The sequence below is a fragment of the Psittacula echo genome, assembly GCF_963264785.1.
Source record: "Psittacula echo genome assembly, chromosome: 4".
Taxonomy (NCBI): Eukaryota; Metazoa; Chordata; class Aves; order Psittaciformes; family Psittacidae; genus Psittacula; species Psittacula echo.
The window spans coordinates 46,962,791-46,986,374 of record NC_137738.1 but is presented as its reverse complement, the minus strand read 5'-3'; the positions used below and the strand labels follow the sequence as shown (position 1 = coordinate 46,986,374).

The 23,584-nt window shown below is 41.2% G+C and overlaps 1 protein-coding gene across 1 annotated transcript; it reads right to left on the bottom strand.

Annotated features, from left to right (window-relative positions):
- Nucleotides 1-799: 799 nt before the first annotated feature.
- Nucleotides 800-22,514, bottom strand: IL20RA (interleukin 20 receptor subunit alpha; the record flags this gene model as incomplete). Its single annotated transcript, XM_080614775.1, has 7 exons — nt 22,405-22,514; nt 8,424-8,553; nt 6,496-6,674; nt 5,646-5,821; nt 3,886-4,030; nt 3,186-3,325; nt 800-1,711 (listed from the first exon to the last, which is right to left on the bottom strand). Exons 1-7 carry the CDS (start codon nt 22,487-22,489, stop codon nt 800-802), a joined length of 1,767 nt encoding a protein of 588 aa, XP_080470901.1. The 5' UTR covers nt 22,490-22,514.
- Nucleotides 22,515-23,584: the final 1,070 nt, after the last annotated feature.

Below are 23,584 nucleotides of genomic sequence, written 5' to 3'. Positions count from 1 at the left end.
AAAGTCATTGGAGAGGAACAGACATGTGAAGGCCAAGAATCATATAGATGTTGTACTGCAAGCACCTAAGGCTGGGTAAAACACAATCCATCCAGTAAGATTACAGGCATCACACTGAATCCCATTGTGCCACATTTCCCCCAGTTTAAAATGCATCTAATTCTTTGTTTCTGCTCCCTTATGTCTGGTGAGCTTGTAGGCACACCTGCTAAAAGAAGTGTTGCTGGTTGCACACCTGCAAAACACAGTATGGAGGCAACCCACACCTTAAGCGAAATAAATAAGAGCTTCACTGAGTAGAAGTATATTTATAAACCAGAAACAAACTATACAGTGGAATGCCCTTAACATCCACAAAAGTCAGCTCAAATCACCACAGGTAGAAGGAGCAAGTCCTACAAAAGACTGCGTTGTGTCAAGATACATGAAATAGCCCAGAAAAAAAGTCATATTATTGCTTTTTATTTGCTAAAAATAACTGCTTTCGAACACTGATAATTTGTTTTGGTAAGAATTACAGTATGAAAGTCCTAACAGCATCCTGTGTAAAAACTTTTTCTTTTTTTAAAGATATTCTCATAACCATCATATTTTGCCTGAGAGATTTACAATGGAAGTCAAAATCACTTTTATCTTATCTAGAAACTGCTTTAAGTAACATATGATGAGTAAGTTGTTCAACTGTGATGGTTCTGAAAACTTTAATACATTCAGATGTGTTTCCTCCACTAGAGTTCATCACTCTCTTTGGCAAAGTCAGCAAGAGTCTAAATTTTAAAACGTTTTAGAAAATGACTGTTCAGTCTTCCATTTCTACATGCAGTCCCCACTGTTCCTGAAATTGCAGGAGATATATTTCTTGGTCCTCTGATGATTCATCAGATACCTCTCTCTCATACAGTCTGGATAAAATTCCCTCTTTGTCAGGATCTTCACACTTGAATGCTCTTTCACATAACTGATTTTCAACGCTGGACAAAGTAGGAATATACAGTCTTCCAGTGTGAGGATCCCAATCTACTAATATGGTCTGTTCACCTTTTTTATCTGTGAGGCCCTGTGTAATTTTTTCCAGCTGAGGATAGGATATCTGCCCAGATTTTCCAGTATCCAAGTCCACCAAGTTGATATGGGTCACACCTGGCAATTCATCTGCTCCATCAATCATCTTCAAACTAAGTTCCTCTATTCTCTGTTCCAAACAAGGGTCTGCTGCCCTCACCTTTAGCTGGGGGCAATATGGCTGTCCTGTTTTCACAGTAGTAACCACATTCTCCAAGGCAATCTGTGGCTCACCTAGTAGTCCCCCGGGGGCAGAAATGTTCTCTTCCAGTTCCTGAGCAGGACTGAAGTCTTCAGCCCTTACATCATGCTCATACTCTACAGTCTCTGTACTTTTCTGTCTCAAAGTATTCTTTGTTCCAGGAGGGCCATAAGATGGCCATTTCCCAGTTTGGTCCCCTTCTGCTAAAATCTCCTCTTCATGTGAAGTCTCAAGCAATTGTTTTGTTTCCAGCACTTCTTTTGAAGGCAAATCCTTCTCTTCAGTGCCATTGTAAAAGGAGTGGTAACGGGGACTTTTCCTTTCCGATAGATGACTGGATTCCTGAGACGGCTTGCACTCATCCCCGTTAACAGTGATAAGGTTGATCACTATTTTCTCACACGGTATGAAAACTCTTTCCCTGCATTTGTCAGTGTAGTGCCATAACTGGAAAGCAAAAATATTTTCATTTGTGTGAAGTATAATAAAAATACCATCTTTCTCCTTTTTACACTGTCATGTATTTTTAAAATATAAGGCTAGGTCAGACCTTATTAAGAGATTATTTCAATTCAAGGAAGAAACCTCCAGGAGTGTTAACATGCTCCACTTTTTTTATCTAAAGTAAAATTGTATCATGACCAGTTCTAATGTTCCTTTACCTCATCTTCCCCATGTCAAAATAATAGTTAGAACAATTCTGTCAAATTCTGGCTTTGTTTCCGTCAGCACCGACTCAAGCGACTTTGGAGAAAACATTAGAGTTGTCCATGGGTCAAAGGTTACAGAATCTATTCTGCTCTTTTGAGATATAAAGAACAAGTGCAGTCAAAACCACATCCCACAAGCACAGAGTCAGGCACCATGTTACAGTATAGCTTCAGAGAATTAAATACCGCATTTCCTTTCAGAGAGGAAGCTATACATCAGGCTGAAAAGTGGTGTATGGAGCCTGAACTGTGCCATCTATCACAGGCTGCTTTTGTGAACATTTCTCCTGCCACCTCTGTGCTGCTCTAGATTTCTTCAGAAAGATCAGCATGTTGAAACCAACTCCCTTACACCTCCCATCCCATGGTGTCATGCAGGTTGTATTAAAATTACAATAATGAATGAATAGTTTGATGTTATGTTTATAGTCCAGTGATTTGTTTAGAGATACCTGTGAGAAAGGTCTACTGGGCTCATGACCTGGGAACCAGGGATATTTTTTAGACTTTATAGCATCTTTCTAAAAGTTAACAACTTTGCAGCTCTAAGAAACTTACAAACATTTTTACATGGAAAGTGTATTTGGGCTGTTTAAATAATAAAATGTGTTTGCTTATGCATTTTTGTGTGTTAGGAAATTGTGCCATATTTGAAAGTATAGGTGAAATGCAGATTAAATTATCTCTATGATGCACACATGCTAAATCCTTCACAATTACAATTAAGTGAAAAATACCCAGTAATACCCCAAGAAAACGTCATAGAATTTCTGTACTGCTATAATTATCTTCCCTTCTTGTTTCTGAATTTAACCAAATAATAACTTTTGTTCACTAAATCTCTACAGTGCTTCTTCCTATATAAATTTAAGGAGTGCTGACTTGCTAATAGAGCTTGCCTCAGTGCTTATGGCAATGGCATTTTCCAAAAAACCAGCTCTGTTCTGATGCTCACTAGGCTCTGGTCATCTTTTCAGATCTGTTCATCTTTTTAGACACAGTTGCTAACTTGAATTACTACTCTCTTTTTCTTGCGTTTAATAACCCTCAATGTGATGTTCTTTTTGTGATATCAGTGTCAACTAGAGCTTTTATTTCCAGCTAGCCAAATTGCAGCTAGTATGGGACTCTGACTCAGAGCCCCAGAAAATACACACACCTGCTGTGAGTGTCAAGATTGGCAGTGACCTCCCGCAATAGAGAACACTTACCAGGTTTGTTGGATGCTTCTGTTTGCTGACATGAATATACTTGTGCACACAATAGCATATCACTGAAATAAAAAGGGCAGCTAGCACGATAGGCAGAACATATCCAAATATGACTGTCATAGTCTCATCAGCTGTTTTATCTGTTAACAAAACATCAGTTTTCATTACATTGAGCAACTTTTTAATGCATTCAGATAGTAATGTGTGCACTCATCACACATCCTGTATCCAGAAATTGCTTTCTGGATATGGATTCAAACATTTTAGATAAAAAAGTAATTTGCAGGAAATTAAAAAAACTAAATTTGAGCTACAGGGCAAGTTATTATCATTATCTAAATTATGCATTAAATTCTAAAAAGTAGTAACAACCCCTTCCTCAGGTTCTCCTGCTGCCAACTTCAGACTGACCCAGGTCTGCTACTCCCAAACATCATTCAAGGAGGAAAAAAATATATTCTCCATTCGCTAAGACTCCAAGAATGCAGACCTTTTTCTTCAGAGGTAGCGATGTACCTTCCCATCAGTAGATCCCAGCTATGTGTTACTAAAGGCAAAGACTTTCTTCATTAATACAAATGAGCAAAGGGGGGAAAACCAATGCTTCAGTCTCAGAGTGGATACATAAACTTACAAACCTAATCACCATGATTTTTTCTAACTTGCCTCTTCTTCCTGTAATTTGCCAGCTTACACATACCTTTCAAGGTAGCAATGCAATATTCTTTGGAGAACCCACTGTACAAAAGTGGTGTGGTGACACGTATCTGGGCGCTGACACAATAAGCTGTTCCAGGTTCTAACCAGGGCACAACCAAGGTGTCGTTGCTGATGGAGAACCACCACTGAAAGACATAAAAAAGAAGATACTTTTTTTTTTTTTTTTCTCCTGTAAGTCCTCAGTTACAGAAAAGTAAGGAACATCTGTACCAAATGCATCACAATCACACAAATTTTCTGGAAACAATGGTAATGTAAGAACTGCAATTGCATCCTTTTTCTCTTTTTTTTCAAATGCAATAAAACCTCAAGTTATTTCATAGGTCACATCCTCTGAATACTTCATCTTCCATTCAATGATTCTTCTACTGAATGATTTCATGCTTTATATGAAGTAGCACCATGTGCCACTAGTCAGCCACATTCTCATTCTGATGCTGCAATGGAGCTAAAGCATCATTCCAGTGCTGTCCTGACCCAAAGGCCAGTGAAAGATACACAGTACAGTTCCGCAAAATCTTTCAGACTGGGATGTTCTGATAAAGATAGGAGCCTTAGAATAAAGGTGCTATGTAGACCTTGGAGTAAAGTAATCACTATACATCAAATGTATTGATGAAAAAGAAAAAAGAAAAAACAAAACCCACAACATGACCAAAAAACCACAGAACCCCTTTTGTCTACCTCTAATTGCTAATCTTGGCATTTTAGTATCTCTTTTGACAGAAGGTGACCTTTCTGGTATAAAGTTTCTCATCTCTTTTCAGGAAATTCTGAGATTTGCCAGAAAGATACTGTGCCTGGAGGACGGGAACAGAAGAATGAATGTTTTTGTAACTGATCACTGAACTCTTCCTCACCTACTGTGTTTATGCTGGGAACTACTACTTACTAATGGCACGTAAATAAGCAGAAGCATCAGATGTGATGTGAAACAATGCAGTTTGTCCTGATGCATTGTGAATGCTGCCAGAAGACTGACTGGCTGGGGAGCAGCCCTGCCAAAGAGGATCTGGGGACAGGCAGCAACACCATGAGCCAGCCAAAATGTCCTCACAGCAAAGGAAGCCAACAGAATCCTGGTCTCTATTAAAAGAAGAGGGAGCAGATGGAGGGGAGGGATTATCGCTCTCCACTCAGTGCTTATCAGACCATGTCTAGAACACCATGACCAGTTTTGTCCCACCCAATACAGAAAAGTCTGACAAACTGGAATGGGTTTAAAGGATGACCAAAATCCTCAACCTCCAAGCGCTAGAGCACTTGCCCTGTGAGGGGCAGCTGAGGGACTGGAGTTTGGTCCATGAAGGGAGAAGTGATGGCTTCAGAGGGGACCTAACAGCAGTCCCCAGGATGACCTATCAAGACGATAGAGACTCTTTACAGTGCTGAATGCAGGAAAGATGGAGACAGTGGACATAAGTTCAAAAAGAGAGGTTCAGATTTGATAAAAAGAAATTACTTTCCCCCTAAGAGGAAAGTCAAGCAGTGAAACTGATTTTGCAGTCCCCATCCTCAGAAGCTTTCAGGATGCAACTGGACAAACCCTAAGTGACCTGGTTACAGCTGACCCTGCTTTAAACAGGATTTTGGACTAGAGACCTCCTGAGCCCCCCTTCCGATCTGAAGGATCCTACAGTTTCTGTAAGGCTATGAAACCTATTTCAGTCAGACCAGACAAAGTGCATTTCAAGAAAACAGGTTTAATAACAGCAGTCCCACAGCCTTGTCAAATCTTACCCTCTTCTTTGTTTTTCTGTTGAGGACAGACACGTTGTATTGCAGGCCAGGATACACTTGAAGCAGAGATATGGATTCTCCCTCAGGACTCTTCTTCCACTTCTCAGGAGCAGTCAGAATGATTGAAATAGATTTCTCAGTAGAAGACACACTTACCACGGGTGGATCAATTTTAGCTGGAAAAATGAACATGTACAAAAAGCAGACAAATGCAGCAGAGGCACACTGATTTGACCACGAAAGGTTTTTTTAAAGTGGTTGACATTAAATTTTCATAATGCTTTGGGGAGTCTAAGTAGGACTTTGAACAATTAACTTATATTGACAGAAAATTATTTCATCAGATAACTTAAGAGGATCTTTACAGTGAGAAGGTGAATACTAGCTTGGAATTTTGCCTAGGAATTCCTGTGACTTTGCAGGATAAACAACCTTGAAACTCAATTTGCTGAAACAAGTTAAATTACCAGTATGTTCTCAGATTATCTGGCACAGATAAGAGATATTGTGCTCTGGAGTATGATTACTGCTTGGTTTAATAGAGCCTTTTCAAAATCTGAGTTGTTTATGCTATGGATGGGCCACAGCTTTTATTTGCCTTGCGTAAAGATTTACCATAGCATAAAATAATATTCAGTTTATGTGAAACCATACATATAACACATCTATTCAAATTCTAATACAATTATTTCAAATTACTTCTGCCAAAAGCATAAATGTGAAACAACTGCAAAAAAATCTAACCTCATGTTCAAATTAAAATATTATCCTCTATGAAGGCACATGCATTCTGAGCACACAGATTAATCAAGGCCATAGAACATCTGGCTGCGTGATTAGCTTTCCTTACTGTCTGTAAGAGGGTTGAATCGTGTGGTCTCTATCCAGTCAGAGCACATCCCATTTAGGAAGGCTTTAACGCTTGCATAGTATTGTTCTTCATAGTCAGAGGTCTCACTGGAGAGGTCACACCATGTTCTGTTGATATTCCTGCATTCTGGCTTTCTAATCCATTTGCCAACACCATATCTATATCGAAAAAGAAAGAGAAAGGAGCTGTGTAAAAGCTATTGCCATTATATTAGTCAGCTGGTAATATATCACAGAAACTGCTATTATGGCTGATAAAACAGTTTACTTGTTTTGCAGAAATCTGCATTTCAAGGAATCCCCAGTTTCAGCCGAGATAAAACACATTATTTCCACAAGTTTTTGATGAAAAATAAATGAGAGTAGGCTTCAGTCTCTACAGCTTTAGTTTAAACTGTAAATACATGATAACAGTCAGGGTAACTATAGACAAATAATTCTCTCAGAGTGGTCACTGTTTCATCCTGGTGTACAGAGACAGATTCTGCTCAGGGTCTCCAAGATGAGTGGACAGGAGACTACTCATTACTAAGCGTTACTTCTTTTTCTAGTTGAAAAGAAAGACTCCGCTGGAATACAGTGAACTTCAAAACACTTCTAGTTAAAAAATGGGCATATACCTGCTACCAACAACGCATTAGTACTAACCAGCTCCCATACACTAGTAGAAGAAATCAAGATTTCCTTGGAAAATTCTTGCCTGAATTTCATCAAAAGCTCCTGTTCCTCAAATCCACATTATTAAGAATTCCTCCTTTGGCTGCTAATTAGTAAGGATGTGTGGAGGCTTCTATATGACTGCAGGACAGTATCACTCATCAGCATTTTCCACCTAGCTTGAGGCATTGCTTTCCTAGGTAGGTAGAGGCACATAGGGATATGTTTAAGATGGCCATACCTAGGACTACAGACTCTTCTGTGGACCAGCTGACCCGGCAGACAGCGTAGCTAGTGCTCTCTGAACATTTTATCTGATACACAATCATCTTTCATTCCATAATTACTGAGCACTCTCCCCTTTTCTAGGTGGTCAACTATGTAATTCCTATTAGCACAGAGGGCAAGATCTGAGCAAAAGGCATTGCTGTCTCTGACTGTAAAAGCAACTCCTTGCTTTTTCTGGTAGCCAGATCCAGTCACTGGAAACTTCTGGAGATTTACATTTATTTTAGTGTCATGAAAACAGTACTAGATTGAGGGAAGTGTAAATATTAGAGGTAAAGACTGAGAGAATTACATTATCCGTGACAACAGTGCTACACCTATTTATAAGCCAAACTTCCAGCACTGTCCTTTAGAATGATTCAGTGCTCTCTTGGAGGGAATAAAGGAAAAAGATTCCAGTCCTCACTCAAATTCCCTGATATCCTACAAAGGTGCAGATCTTGAAAATATAAGGGCCTGATTCCAGTCACATTACTTGTTTTTTTACAATACTTGATAACTTCAATGGATTTTCTCCTAGACTTGAGAGATCAAAAAATTTCAGGGGGGGCTGGATCTGTTAGAACAGACCAATGGAACACTGGGTGCTGTTAATATTCTACTAAATACTACATCGCCAGATCTGTTTAAATGTGTACAGAAGGCTAACATGTACAGATGCCAGTCCACAGCACAGTCCTCCTTCATTCTTCTGTCTCATTTTTCAGGAATGCTCTTGATAGCTTCAGTCTGTTGCATCCTACACTTCCTTCATAGGAAGGAAGTCTCCTTATAAGGGTTTTTAACTGGATTTGAAGTAAACAGTGCCAGAGAAAAATTAAAGCCCATACTGCTTAAGTCTAACCCACATTTTAGTTCACACTTTACTTTTTGCAGTCGTATCTTGCAAAAAAGTTAATTTTTTTCATTACTATTTAACATGCTAAAATAAAAGTGGAGAATAAAATAAACAAGCCAACTTACACCAAATACTTCACCTTGTACAGTACTCCATGTCCTGTGCCTTCTGGTGCTGACCAGTGAAGGACATTCTTCATGTTTATAGATTCAAAATGGACATTCCTAGGGTTGGGCAAAGAACAACACAACACACCTGAGAAAAAAAATAAGAAAGAAACAACATCCCTAAGAATCCGCAAATACACATGCTTTCAAGATAAGAAACAAACCTAACTTTTAAGAAAGCCATAAAATTCTACATACTGCTGTTCTTAACATTAAAAGCACAAGGAAGAGGCCATGTAAATTCAATTTTTTTCAAAAGTGTCCCTAGCTAGTGCAGTCCCAAATTCCATCTGTATGAATGTTTTTTTCTCTAGCAAAACCGGCTTTGCCATTTAGAGTAGACAATGGTATGGAAATATCAAGGACTGGAAGCTAGAAAAGTTCAGCATAAAAGACACATGCATTTTTAAAATTGTCAAGGTATTTGACTATCAGAACAAGTTAACAATGGAAATTGTAAAAATATTCTTGATGCTTCAGTAGAATCTTGTTGTAGGTGAGTGGACTTTAAAAAGTCAAACCAGGTTCTTTAAAAAGACATGTGGAGTGTACTGCATACAGAGCTTTACAAACAGAAGTATGACTTCACACTGGTGAATCAGAGTGGACAATCACAATATCCCCAGTGTCATTTGATCATCCATGTTGGTTCTCCAGAATGTCAGAAGTGAACACATACTGCTAGGCCACTCATCTAAATTTCTGTTCATTGCACCACCTTTTGACATTAATAAACAAGCAAGTCTGGGGCTCTTAAGAATCCATTTCTCATCTTCCTAATACACACTCCTAATGAATAAATCTCATGGAGATGATCACATTGCTTAACTGCTTGCGAAACACCGGCCCGTGGGCCCAGGGTTAGAATCCAAAGCTCCAACTTGTGACTCAATCCCCAGCACCTCCTCCATGAGAGCTGTGCCCATGGGAGCAACCCCAAGACCAGCCCTGAAGCTGGAAAGGAGCTTCTCATCGTGAGCAGCCACAAGAGCATAATGGGGAAGAGAAAAAGTGACTCTGTGGTTCTTCTGGACTTTTCAAAACCCTTTAAGCTCTTCCTCCAGGGATGCAATTCTCGTTCTTAAGACAGCAAAAGGAGACAAAGAAAGGGGGAAATACAGCATATTAACATGAACAGTGGGAACCTCTATGAATGAACAGTCCTTGACCTTTGTTACTTCTGTAAGCAGATCTTTGGGGTTTTTTGTAGTATATTTCACTATTACTAGAGTAACTGTGTTCATCCTCCTGTATATGTAACATACAGTTGCTTTTGTATGTAAAGGTTACTGATTAACTTGATCGTTCTATCTGTCTTTGAGGCAAACAGCATAAGCTTTTCTCTTTAATACATTTATTAGGACAATGTTCTTGCAATTCCGTAGAGATCAACTACTTGAAACTGTCTTGATGAAAACTCTGGGTATTCCAAACCTCAAGCTGTTTGTTAACGTTAAAAACAAACCAGCTCCAGTATATGCCTGCATCTGTATCTTCAAATCATAAAGCTGTTTATGGAGGGTATTTCTAATGTTGCTCTCTTATCTCTATTACTTAGCTTGTGTTCGGTGTCTTTCAATTTTTTTCTAGTATGAGAACAAGTTTTGTCAGATATAGTCCTTAGGCCAAGCTTACTTATTTACAAAAAGTACGTAGAAAGTCTCATTTCCTGGAACGTTTGAAACAGACATGTCCAGTGACAGTCATTTTGTAAGAGCTCAAACTATAGATGACTAGGGATGTGGAAGTAGCAGAAAGAGACTTCCAAGATTCTGCCTTAATATTTGCTTCCAAATGAGAGATACAGAACCTAGAAAAGGTTTTGATTTCACCCAACATAAATGTCCTCTACAACTGCTTTACTAAAACTAATCCAAATGTAAAGGTGAAGCTGCCCAAGAGAGACAAGAAAACAGCCTAAAATTTGCCACATCTGTTCAGTAGAATAGAGAAGCTCCTAAACCACTAATGTATATGCTACTAAGAACAAACCAAAACCAGCATCATGTGGACTATGAGAAATCACCCATGTGCCAAGTCGTGCTCTTTGCCCCAGATCCCAGCGCTAAAGGGTACAAGAGTATATGAAACATATCAACTGCAGAATAAAAGATTAAAAAAAACAAACAAACAAAACAACAAACTTAAGTCACAAAATCCTGCCCAAGCCCCAGGAAAGGCAACCAGCCAATCCATGTGGGAAGAGAGGGAGTGACCGAGGCACAATCAAATTTTCTGATCCAATTTCCAAGTAGGAGGAAATACTACGTAGGTATTTTCTTAGACTGCTGGGAATCGAAGCCATAAAAGGCTTCTCATTAAAACTTTGGCTCTGAGCAAAGAACCTACTTGTAGCAGTCACAAAGAACAGAGGAAGACAAAGTCTTCCCTAGGTTGGTTTCTCTCTCTAGTTAGGATGGACCAGACTGGGTGCATCTCTCTCCCTTCAGTGGAGATGGTGGTCAAGCCCATTAGCCCTGATCTCTGCTTCCTTAGCAGTTAAATTTATCAGAGATGCACCTTGTCCAGGGAGGAATGGAGGGGAACACTCTATGTCTTTACATCTTTACATGAGAAGGATAATCTATGCTCCATGTCTACCACAAACAAAGAGGAAAAGGAACAGAGTTCAGTTTCAACAAAAAAAGAGCCATTGGGGAAGCCTTGTGGGAAGAGGGGTGACACATGATAACGGGTCACCTGAGAGGGCCGCTGGAAGGTTTGAACAGCAGATTAGAAGGCCATCTGCCAGAAATTACATTAATATAAGCTGATTCTGCTTTGGGTCAGTGGGATGGATGGAGTGATCTCATAAGGTCAGTGCCAGCCCCATTCTGACAGTCCTTCTTATACCATCTAATAAATCTGGCTTTGCACTGCATAGTAATAAATCTGGAAGGGATACTGCTGTACCAGGTACAACCGTAAAAAGCTACAGGATATCCCTAAAAGCTCACTTCTCACACCTTTTTTTTTTTTAAAAAAAAAAAAAGGTTTTAAAAGTATGTACTGCTTATCAGGCTGATCCAAAATCACCAAACTGAACTGCCCAGAGGCAGCCAGATTACCACAGACAAGGGAAATTACTTCCATGGTTTTCTGAATAGTTTTTGTTTGCCTATACCTTCCATTTGTCCATCCTTGCATAAAAACATTCATATTCGTCGAACACATTTTACAGTAGCAAGAGTCATGTATTTCTGTTACATGAAAATATTTTTAAACTAGTGACATATAAAGGTGTTTTTGTTGCCCTTTTTTTTTTTTTTTCCCCCTCCTCCCAGTGTGGTTTCTGCTGTGGTAAATGAAGTTTCAAAACAGAAACACTGACTGCAGCAGATGAGCCAATCTCAGCACACAGAACCCACAGACTGTATCTTTACAAGATCTAAATCATTACAACACTGCCAGCATTCTCCCACCTACCCCCAGCTCCATGTGGTTTGGAAGGTAGAGGGACCAAGACCATTAACTTTCCATTAGCTACAAAAGTAAAGATTTGGTTTCTAGTTCTGGTCTTGCCCCTTTAGTGAAGGGTTCTGTTTGCCCTTACAACAAAACACACAAATCTTTCATTCATCAATTCTGCATCTGTAAAGCAAGAATAAAACTAGTATGCTCCCCTATTTCTCCAGGAAGAGTTAATAATAAACTCCTCCATGTCTATTCAGTGCTCAATAGTACCAGGAGGCATGTGTAGAAAATACATCATACATAGAGCTTGCAGGGTTGTCAGTCAGGAAAGGACTCAAGTATATGTATCAGCTGCTTGTTTCAGTATCTTTAAACACAATATATCCAGTTGTGGTCTGATTTTACTTCCATTAGCCAAGATTAATAGCATGAGTGTCACATGGAGTATTTTCAGTTCGTACTGGCCTACGTGACAGCAGAAATCAATCATACATGTTGCTTTGCTAGGTTTAGTCTGTCTCATCAACACTCCGCAATGGCTGCCATCACTTCTCAGCATGGAAAAACCTGTGGCCCTTATTACTGTCTTTGGAAACTCTGTAAATCAAACCTTGAGTAATATCATTCATTTCTTCATGACCGCACACCTGGACTGGAAAGAAAATAATAACTTAGGCTTGCAAACTTCACCACCACAATGAAAAGCCAAGTCCTGATCTTAGAATAAACTACTGCAAGACTCTCCAAAATACACGACTTAGCCTGAAAACACCTTCACGTGCAAGCAAAAAACCACACTGACGTCAGTGAGATTATTCACATGAGTAAGACTGCATGGCAGGTACCTCATCTTCTCTTTATGAAAGTGTCTGCTGGGTTTACAAGCCTGATCAGTTTTAATTGCATAGACCTCCCTACGTGGTATGTGCCTTGCTCAAGCTGGTACTGTTCAAAGCTTGGTTTTGATTGTAGCAGTATCTATCTACCTATCTATACACATAAACACACACACACATATATATACACACAAATATAAACATACAATTTCCATGTTACAGCTACTACCCATTCAGTGTATTTCCTTTTCATCAGTAAGGAGGCACTGCTGCCTATCTCAGCGACAAATAGCTGTGTTTAATGCCAATGCGGCAGAACAAACACAGCTGCAACTACCTGTGACCTGTCCTTACAAACAGGATTTGTTAACTTTTCACTTGAGTTGGGTAACTTAACAGCTGTAAAACATAAAAATATATAAATATATAATAACAGGTATTTTTTCTGTACACTGGCTGCTAAAGTTCTGGGGTGGGAAGCAGGCAGAGTATCCACTGAAAGCTGACCTGCTGACACACAAATGCCTCCTGTGTAAGTACTGTCATTAACTGCACTGCTCCCAGGAAGAGCATTATGCTGTATTTTACTGTGGCATGGCTAAAAGGGTGCAAACACCAAATTATCCAATAAAATAAAACAACCAAGAAGGTCACAGGGCTTCTCTAGAGAACTGCAAGATATAATTAAAGACAGCAAGTGACATGGAAAGCATTAAGACAGAACAGTGAGCCTTACTGCAACACAGCTTTTCCCAATAGCCACTGCAGTAAAACCAGGGACTTCTCTCCTACAGAATTTAAAAGAGGAACTCCTTTTTCGACAACAACAGAGACTTCAGCTTCAACTGCTGTTGTATTTTCTTACATGGAAGCAGCCCTTGGGAGCACCTCTGATGGAAGCAGTTCCTTTGTGCTGTGCTGACTTTATGGGCAACGCTGCAGGCACTCCCTGTGCTTTGCCATTTGCAGCTGTCACTTCAAGGCCATGGATGTGACCCATGCTTACGCACCTCTGAGGGAGGGCAGCCTTTTGGATAGGCCAAGTCAGAGATTCACCTTTTCCCACTGGGAACTTAGATCCACCAATGTCGCATCAAGCAATTTAGGAGCAATCTAGGACAGCAAACATTGGCTTCAGAAAATGTTGTAAGCTGCTGCCTTTTCTTTTGTCTTTCTGTTCAGCTTTGGGTGAGTTCCACCAAACTCCTGTAAAATCTTGCTTCCTCCTCCTATGATGCTGCTGCTCTTTATTTTTTAAGGAATTTTTGCTCTTTTTTCTCCCTCCACCTCATTTGTTTTAATGGTTACGTTGTTCTCAGTGAAAAAATACTCCCTCAAACACATGCCTATGCAGAACATAAAATGGTCACGCTCAGTCAGAACAAATGTCCATTTATGACCATCTCTGGTGGCACCTTCTAGCAGAGTGCTCAGGCTTTCTTTCCCAGTACATCTGCAATCTCAAGCAAGCTGGGACTGGCCATGTGGGAATGTGAGGGAGTACACCAAGTAGTAAACAGGGGAACCAAGCCAAAACTAGAGATCAGTAGTTACAGAGAGAAAGGGAAACCCAGTAAAGCCAGGAATAGATGTTTGCGTCATTACCTGCTATTAGTCATCTTAGCAACAATTTAAATTAGTTGACTTCTTTTAAATAAAGAGTGCTCGAAATTTTTTCTCTGTGCCGATTCTTTTGGACCTGAACTCAATAGGCTGTATAACGAGGAAGAGAAGGAGAAGCACATAGAAGTTATTGCAGCTTAGCTGCCTTTCTCCTGGTGGGTTGCTAGAGCTCTGGGACTGCTGGGTCTAAAGCCAGGCTAAAAAAACCCTTTGACTTGAGCAGCGCTGGTGGGAATGTGGGGAGGAGTACGGAGGTGATTTCCTGTTTGAGTCACAACAGCACTCGAGAGCTAACCACAAAGCACAGTCTTACCCTCCCAGAATTGGAGCCCATCACTCCATTCACAGCCTGTTCAGAGGGGGCACAGGGAAGAGACAGACAGTGACAGAAACATGAAAACCAGGTGGTGAAGCAGATAGACAAGCGTGAGAAAAGAGCAGGAGAAACATTGAAGAAGGATGAGAGTTGGGCATGTAGGGTCTGTTTCTGAAGAAACAGGCAGGCTGCCATTGAAAACAGCTGAGCTTAAGGAGGTCATCTGGGGAAAGAGTGTGAGTGGAAACAGCCTGAAGTATGGGCAAGATGCAAAAGGGGACTGAAGCTGCAGCTTGCCTTGACATGTTCTCCTCCTCCATGTGAAGCCTTGTGTTTGTTATCCTAACTTACAAAAACGCTTCCACAGAGAATATAGGTCAAAGAACATTTCAGACTCGGTCTAGAAAGACCCAAGTTCAGAAAGGTGGAGAAAGTTTCCCCAGTCTATTGAAGGCTTACTAGGAGACAGCCAGAGAAGGCCATGGCAACTGACACCAATTCCTCTTCGCTAACTTATACGACAGAAAAGAAATAAACTGAATTTTCTTCCCACTGTGTTGATGGCTTGCAAGTGCAAGAGTAAAGCTCAAACTACTTAACCACGCCTTGCTGCAAAAACTTTTCCTTGATGCACTCCAGCAGAAGAAAGCTATTGTATGTATGTTTTCTATTAATTCCGAGTGATCAGTACCGGCCTGAAACAAGGTAAAATTCAAGGTGTGCTTGTCTAAGATTACTCACAAACCCTTCAACACTTTCAGAGTCATAATCCATTTGAATGAATTTCTGTTAAGTTTGGAATGAAGAAGACTTTGACAAAAAGAACTAAATTAATTTTAAAAGCCCATTGTCGGCACAATTCCATGACACAACAGCTGTTTTTTTAAAACAGGTGTTTTGAAGTTATATAAAATATTAAAAACATCCCAACTATCCAGCGCTTTGTTTTGAGGACTTACTTTCCTCCCCAGAACATGTTTAGCATTACCAATGTATTAGCACTTCGATCAAGCACAACCCAACAGCCAACAAAATAAAAGCTTAATTAGAGCACTTGACATTAGGATACATCTTACATTGGCTTTTCATACCCAGAGTTTAAATAGGCTTTCTTCTTGAAATACCCTAAAAATTATGCTGTGTGACAGTTACCTGTCGAATCTTGATACACCACGCTTTGGAACACTCCTAATCTATCCTTACATAAAATATATGTTTTTTACATATAAACTGAGCAAAACTTAGTTTTGGCTTTCACCTTTTAGTGCTGCCTATTATCAACTAGGCAACAACTGTCAATTCTAACTTAAATAGGGGAGATTCAAGTTACATATAAGGAAGCAGTTCTTTACTGTGAGGGCAGAAAGGCACTGGCACAGGTTGCCCAAAGAAGTGGCAAATGCTCCATCCCTGGCAGTGCTCAAGGCCAAGATGGATAGGTCTTTGAATCAACCTGGTCTAGTGTGAGATGTCCCTGGCCATGGCCAGGGGGTTGGAACTAGATGATCTTACAGTTCTTTGCAACTGAAACCATTCTATGATCCTATGAAAGCATTGTTTTTATTGCCTCATAGGTGTTGCTCCTTGCTCTCTGATGTACCGATGACTAGTCTAGAGAAGGGATTTTACTTTTCTTGGAGTCCAAACTAATTTAATTAGAGAAATTACTGATTCTGAATCCATTTTCCCTTGGATGGGAGATCAAGTGCGATGCCAATGGAGGATGAGAACTTGTCTTCATTTCTGAGGGAAAGGCAATTTTCAAAAAAAAGATGTAAGTGAAATACCTTCTTCTGCATCCAAGATCTGAGAGGAAGGACCAACACTCCTACCAGACTTGCAATGCTGCCTCTGTCACAGGTAACTGGGCTGCCAAAGTCACACAGCCACCCCTGTCTGAATGATCATAAATAGCCTATTGCCAGTCCCCAGCCAGTGCTTGCAAATGGCAAGAGGCAATTTCAAGTTCCCCCTGTGGTACAGTCAGCATGGCTCTTGCATGGTGCTGGAGACCTGCCAGCAACACCCCAGCAAACATGAGGCAGCAGTGGGGTGCATCTCTGCCTCTTTGAAGCACTCACAGAACTATTTTTCCCTCCTGTGCCCCACATTTATGCCTCTCCCCAGAGATGATGAAGGACCTAAGTGCCTCTGGGAAGCAGCTGCTTGTACAGAACCCACAAGAAATGAAGGTTTCCTGGGGTACACACCCACTTCTGTTGGCCTCCTGTCAGGTATGGGCTGGTGTGTTTTGAGGCACTGTATGACTGTTCAGTGTCCCACAGTAATTTCAGATGTGAACATATCAGCACCTGATCATAGGTATAGTAGTATTTTCAGTATCTTTCCTGTACTCAATAAGCTTTTTTTTGTTAAAATCACCAGTCGTGATTTTTAGACTCATTTACCCACTACAGATTAAAGTGACTTTGCTGTACAGAGGAAGTTATTTAGCATAATCATCTATGTCTTTTATCCATTAAGTTCACAGAAGACTGCCTCAGAAATGGTTTTACAGGTGGTAACATGCACAGCTGAGACAGCTGACATGCAAGGGAACAGCCAACACACTTCAATGAGATCAGGAGCCTGACCATCACCTGAGCCAGCAGAGAAGCTAGCTTGGTCATATTTGGATAGTTAGTTTGAACTTGGAGAGCTGAACAGGTCTAGATCTGTACCTGTCTGCTACCTTCTTACAGTGGGAAAAAGCCCTGTCAGCAATTACACGTGCCTTAGCTTTCTCAGGGCACAGTTTTTGGTGCTTCTGAGCCACATCCTGTACATTACTATTTTGACTACAGTACCCCCTAAGAGCAGGATATTGATGTACTTTCAGAAAAGACAAGGAAAGCAAAAAGAAACCTAAGTCTTTTGCAAACCAGATGCAATAATAAATACTAGCCCAACTGCTCCCTCCAGCTTTAAGAAATTAGTAGGAAATAAATTAACCCCTTTCATCTAAGAGCTGTAAATACGTACTCATGTGTGTTCTTATGCATAGAGTGTGACTAAGCTCAAACACATAAATCTTGGTAACAGCATATAAGATCCTTTCACCCCCTGAAGCAACATACTTCTCTTTCATCTCTTTGGACACATTCCTATTCCCATCACAGTAAAGGGAGTAGAAAACAGAAAGCTGAAAAATACTTAAGCTGTCAGGTGAGATTTAACTCAAGGTGGCATAAAGAGGGTATATACTGTGGTATAAAGAAGGGAAGAGAAGTCTTCCTCCTGTCCCTTCACTGACCTTAAAATACTCTTGAAGTAGTCAGGCAGACAGGAAATGTCATGTATTTTCCATATGAAAGAGATATAATATCTTCATATGTAAACTATCCCATACCTTTAGTCCTAGAACTTGTTTCCTTCTCTTTCTAGTTAACCTAGTTTTACTGTACTGTTTTCACACTAGGGTGAGCAGTCAGTAAAAACCTGCCATTTACTGGTATACCAAGTATAAAGCACGCAGATCTGCACATCATTTAAACAACAGCTCTCAAGAGAAGCCTCATTCTTATCTAGAGAAAGGCCTGTCTTACAGAATTCAGGGGTTTATAAAACTAAGCTTCTTAAAATATGGGAGCTTTTGTTTGGCTCATGAAAAGGGTGATTTTTCTCTCTTTTAGCTATTAATCCTGCAGTTCTAGATAATCGTCACCTCTTGGAGAGAAATAACCAGCAGAAATCAGTCTAAAAGCCACAACTATAAAAACAAACATAAACTGGAACCACACATGCACAAATGACTTGAGCAATCTTAACCACTTGCTTCTCTTGGAACTATGACTATAAAGGCCACTAGAGAACAACAGCCATGGAAGGGTAAGGTTGTCAGCTACAATGATGAACCTGAATGTTCACACGCAGAACTGCAACCTACATCTAAGTTCTGGACTTTAATCACAAACCCCAACAGTGCTGGAAGTTTCTCTATAGATTGAACTGCCTCCTTTAGCCATTTCCACTTCTAATTGTCAGGCAATAAGAATTCGTTAAGTTATGGAAATAATAAGTGAAGTCAAGCACTAGGGCACAGATTGCAGCATTATCTGAAAAAGCCTGGCATGAGACTGCAAGTTAAAGTTGAGAAGATAAGGATGAGCCTTTTGACTATACGAACACGAAAATCCTTCATACACTGTATTTCTCCTTATGCCAACATTTCTTTTTATTTATTTCTATGTTACATTTATTCTTTTCTCCTTCACCTGGCAGAGAGTTGGGAAATATCACACAAAAAAACCCCAATCTCAGCCCTCCCATATAGTGCCACTCTTATTACTGAAGCTTCGTGCCCTCTCTGGTACACAGATCATCACTACCATGAATGCAGTTCAATCTTGACGAGTATATAGATATATACTAGGTTATTTTCTACTTTGAATCATTTAGCTAATCAAAGAAGACAATTATCTGCGAGTTCTGACTGCACTTTGGTAATGTGCAGCCATCACTTCAAACTTTCCAGGACCCACACATCACAGAGTATAGCCACAAGGCAATTAGCCTGTTTATTATGTGCACACTCCACTTCTTGTATAACAAATAATCTTATAAGAAATAATCTTCAGTATGCTATTTAATACTTTAGCCAATACTTACTAGCTGTGTCTATGCAACAGATCAGCCTCTTCCCAAATCCAAAACACACCTTACATAACCTCATGTCAATACCAAAACATCTAAGCACTGTTCAACTTAGAGCCAAGCATTTCCCTTCTATCCCTCACAAATTATGACTGGTGCTCAAATACAAGGTATTCATGCAGGAATAAAAGTGGTTTCCAGGCCTTGTTTCTATCAAAATAAGCCAAGCAAGTTGCTTCTGCTGTCCCAGTTTTCACAAGGAGTGAGTTGCAAAGAGCAGTCTCTCCCCTCCTCTCAAGTTCAGGAGCAGCATCCACACGGGTTTCTAAAGTACTGCATACATACTGACCTCAGGAAGCCTTCTCAAGGATTTGCTGTGTGTATGCAAGGAGGAAAGGAAGTAGATTATTAGCACTGGAATACTGCCTGTCTTCTGGATGATTTTAACATGATAAAATATGTCTGGGCATCTACACGGTCACTGAACTCCAGTTCAAGCCCTTAATTACAAAGCCCACATGGTGACCCCTTTTATCCTTTTATTCTGTATTTCCCAGAACAACATCTCGATCAAAAGGGACGTTTTGTATATTTCAGAGCTCTTGTAACTCTGAAAGAAAACATACTGATATCTGCTCAAAGGGAGGCCCGCAGCTGCTTTTCAAAATGTAGATCTATTTTACAATAAAAATATGATAACGTAAAAGATGAAAGACAAGTAAATTAAATCAGGTGTGTCAATGCAGACCAAGCAACTTATCAAAAAACACTAAGAGGGGGAAGCTTTCAAGGTCCCATCGTAAGAAACGTAGTTGGTATAACCACAAACCAGCTCCACTGAGATGCAAGGCTATGTCTATGTTAACGAGTAATGCAACCCAATAGGAGCAGGTCTGTTACATGAAAATATTGGTATTGAGAAAATCTTGTCTACACTACATGCATTTCAAGGGTTTTTTTTTTTTTGAGACTGGACTAGCTCTACTTGCATTAGGCATGCTGATGAAGCACGTCTTCCAGGGCATCTTCATCCAGAATAAATCCAGTTCTAAGACTGTGTCACAGTAGAGACAAAAGCACAGTAAGTGAAATGACTGAGATTTGCATCAAAATTGTATGCCTCACCTGAACAAAAAAAGTAAACATGCCTTAAATAAATATTCAGACTCATTTCCCTTTCCTCCTAGTAAGTATATATTGTACTATCCCTGGAATTCTTTCTTCTGTATAGATCTGCAAGACAGAGACTGGATTCTACAGGCCAGAAATTTCAAGGTTTCTCTAACTGCAGAAGAATGTGGTTAGGGAAACCTTCACTAGGAGCATGGGGAAGGATTTAAGATGGAGCTTAGTAAATAGATTAACATTCCACTACTTCCAAAATTCAGGATGTTCCTTCCTATCCTTACGAGTTTCTTGCAAAAATTGCTGAACTCTCCCATGCGGTAAAGAGGTGTATGCTACACTTCTTGATCTTCTTGATTAAACAATGACATTTTCTTTTTTTTTTTTTTTTAATTTGCTTTCCCATTTTCTGTGCTTTTTCATTTATTCTAGAGTACAGATTTTAAACAGTGAGCGAAACAGAAATTTATAAAAATCTCACCGAAGCGCAGTGACAAGTGGAACTTTTGTCCTGTGTAAAACCAAGCAATGCTCAGAGAGCCCCTTCGGTTGGCAGATCATTAGCCAGCAATGCCCCAGAACAGAATGCAGTCAGACACTGCCAAAACAGTAGATGTCATCCAATAAGGATGAACTTGTACCCACTAACACACCACAGCAAAAACAAAAGGTGTTTTGCTGAAAGAAGTGAAAACTGAAGCTCTAAACCTTCAGTGTAAGGCACAGCTCTCCCTTCTGTGCTGGTATTGCTGACTGTCAACAAACTCCCTGAAACTATGTCCAGCTAAAACACCAGGAATGTGCAGATTCCTTTCCCCCTTGAACAATCATGCGACAAACCCAACATAACCCCCTTGACATTTTTCTAAACCTTCTCTGGAATCAAAAAAAGTAGTAATCAAATTTTTATATATTCTTAAGGGCAACTGAATGATAGTTATGTGTATTTTCCAAAACACTTGTAGTGATCATCAGCAGACTTAAGTAAGATTAACACAATGCGGCCAGTTAACTAAAAAGAACCTGGAATTGGTACCCTCTGAAGACCACTCAAAATCACTGATGCATAATGGAGCAGGCTGTGAAAAGAGTTAGATGAGACAGAGTACTCGGTGCTACTCCACAACATTCCACATACGAAGAACGCTCCTTACTACTGTTCAGCTCTCACAGAACCTGGAAGTTTTGCTGTGGATTAAATGGGAGCAGACTCTGTCCTTCTGTATTTAGTTTTGGAGGCAACATTTATAGCGGAGAATAAGAGCACAGAGTAGGTTTCTAATCTCTTCAACACCTTGCTTAGTTTTATACTCAAGGGATACGAAAAAGGAAATAGTGTCTGGTGCTTTTAACAGCAGCAGGGGACCCACCATGCGCACATTTTTAACATCTAGAGTTTACAAGCTCATTCCCACTGGGGAATGCCGAGTCTCAGGTAGGAGAAGAGAAAGAGAGCTATTCAGGACACCGGCATACAAGCTCAGTACCTTTGCCAAAACCCCACCCTGCCTTTTGTTTTAATCTGTCTCTTGACTGCTCAGATAGGACTCCTGGGGATGGCAACTGCCAAGCACAAACATATTTTGGAAGTCACCTCAATGACTATAAACAAGAGCTATCTCAAGAGCATGCTATCAGTTTACAGCTGAAAGTAAATCAACCTACAGCTTCACAAAACCTATTTCCAGCATAACCAGGGAGAAAAGAAAGAGATGAAGCAACATTACAGAAGCACACAGTCCTCGTCTTCCAGTTAAGTATCGGGGCACAGAAACACGAATATTAAATACAGACACTGTTGGCTAACACGAACAGCACATGGCAGCCCCACACTGGCACGACCGGCGGCGGCAGAAGCCACCCCTCGAGCTGCGGGCTCGGAGGTACAAGCCCGCGGAGCCGGGCCAACTCTGCCCGCCCCGGCCGGCCGCCGTGCCGGGATAACCGACCGCAGAGACGACCGGAGCCGGGACCCGCGGCCGGGGGGGGAAAAGCGCACCCGCAGGGACAGCCACGCAGCACCACCACCTACCTGTGTGCGCCGCGGGGGGAGGCGGCAGCAGCAGCGGCAACACCAGCAGCCAGGCGGCCCCCCGCCGCGGCTGCCCGGCGCCCATGGGCGCTCACATCTCCCGGACCAGGGGCTCGCCCCCCCGCACCCCACCACAGCTGCCGCCTCCGCCGCCGCGCAGGTGGAAGGAGCCGGCCGCGGCGGACTGGGCGGGGCTGGGGAGGAGCAGTAGCAGCCCTGCGCCCGGTGGTGTCGCCATGGGGGGCCGTGGCGGCAGCTGGAGGCGGTCTGGCTGCTTACGGGTCCCGCCAAGGCAGGTGTCGCTGCCGTCGGCTTCGTCTTGCGCTGTGGCAGCGTCTCCCGGCCGAAGGATTTCTTCTGCTGCACCCCTCGGTGCTTCCACTGATGAGCAACTCTCCGTTGAAGCCACTAGATGTGGGTGGGATGTTGTTGTACCTCTTTTTTTGCAGAGGAAGGTGAAGGCTAACACGCTACAGCTGTGGATGTTCAGATGTCTTTTGTTTCCCATTATTTTTTATTAATTAGCATGTTTGAACATGGGAAGAGGCTATGGAGTCTCCACCCTTGGAGATACTCAAAATGCAGCTGGTCATGCAGCTGAGCACTCTTCTCCACCTGAGTCTGGTGGGACTAGAGAGTCTGCAGAGGTGTCGTGCCGCATCAGTAGCTCTGGGATTTTGAGAAAGAGCACGTTTTTGTTGCAAACAGAGCTCTTGCTGACTTTGTGTGGAGCTGCTCAGTGCAACTGCCAGTGAGAGCGGAAGGAGATGAGGGAACCTGAAAGGGAACGTGCTGTGCTCGTGGGATGCCACAGCCTGAATACTTGAGGAGGTTCTAGCAGTTGAAGGTGCTGTGACATGAGTGCTTCTCCTCACCTCAGATGGATCCTGGCCAGCTCCTTTCCTGCCAACTGATCTGATTTGCTGTTCTCCCAGTTTAGTTCCCTTCTAGCTTATCTCCACCATCCTTGGCACCCATTTGCCAGTTTTTTGGTTTCTCCATTCTTTCATCACCATTTCCCTCTATGCCATTTCACTCTCAGGCTTTTCTGCATGAAAGAAGATCTTGCAAGCAAAAGCTGAAACCTGACTACTACATACCAATCCACTTTGAAGTGATGGGTTGTGTTGGCTGGTAAAATGAGGGGCTATATCTGCAAATTGTTTAATTCTAATTTGAA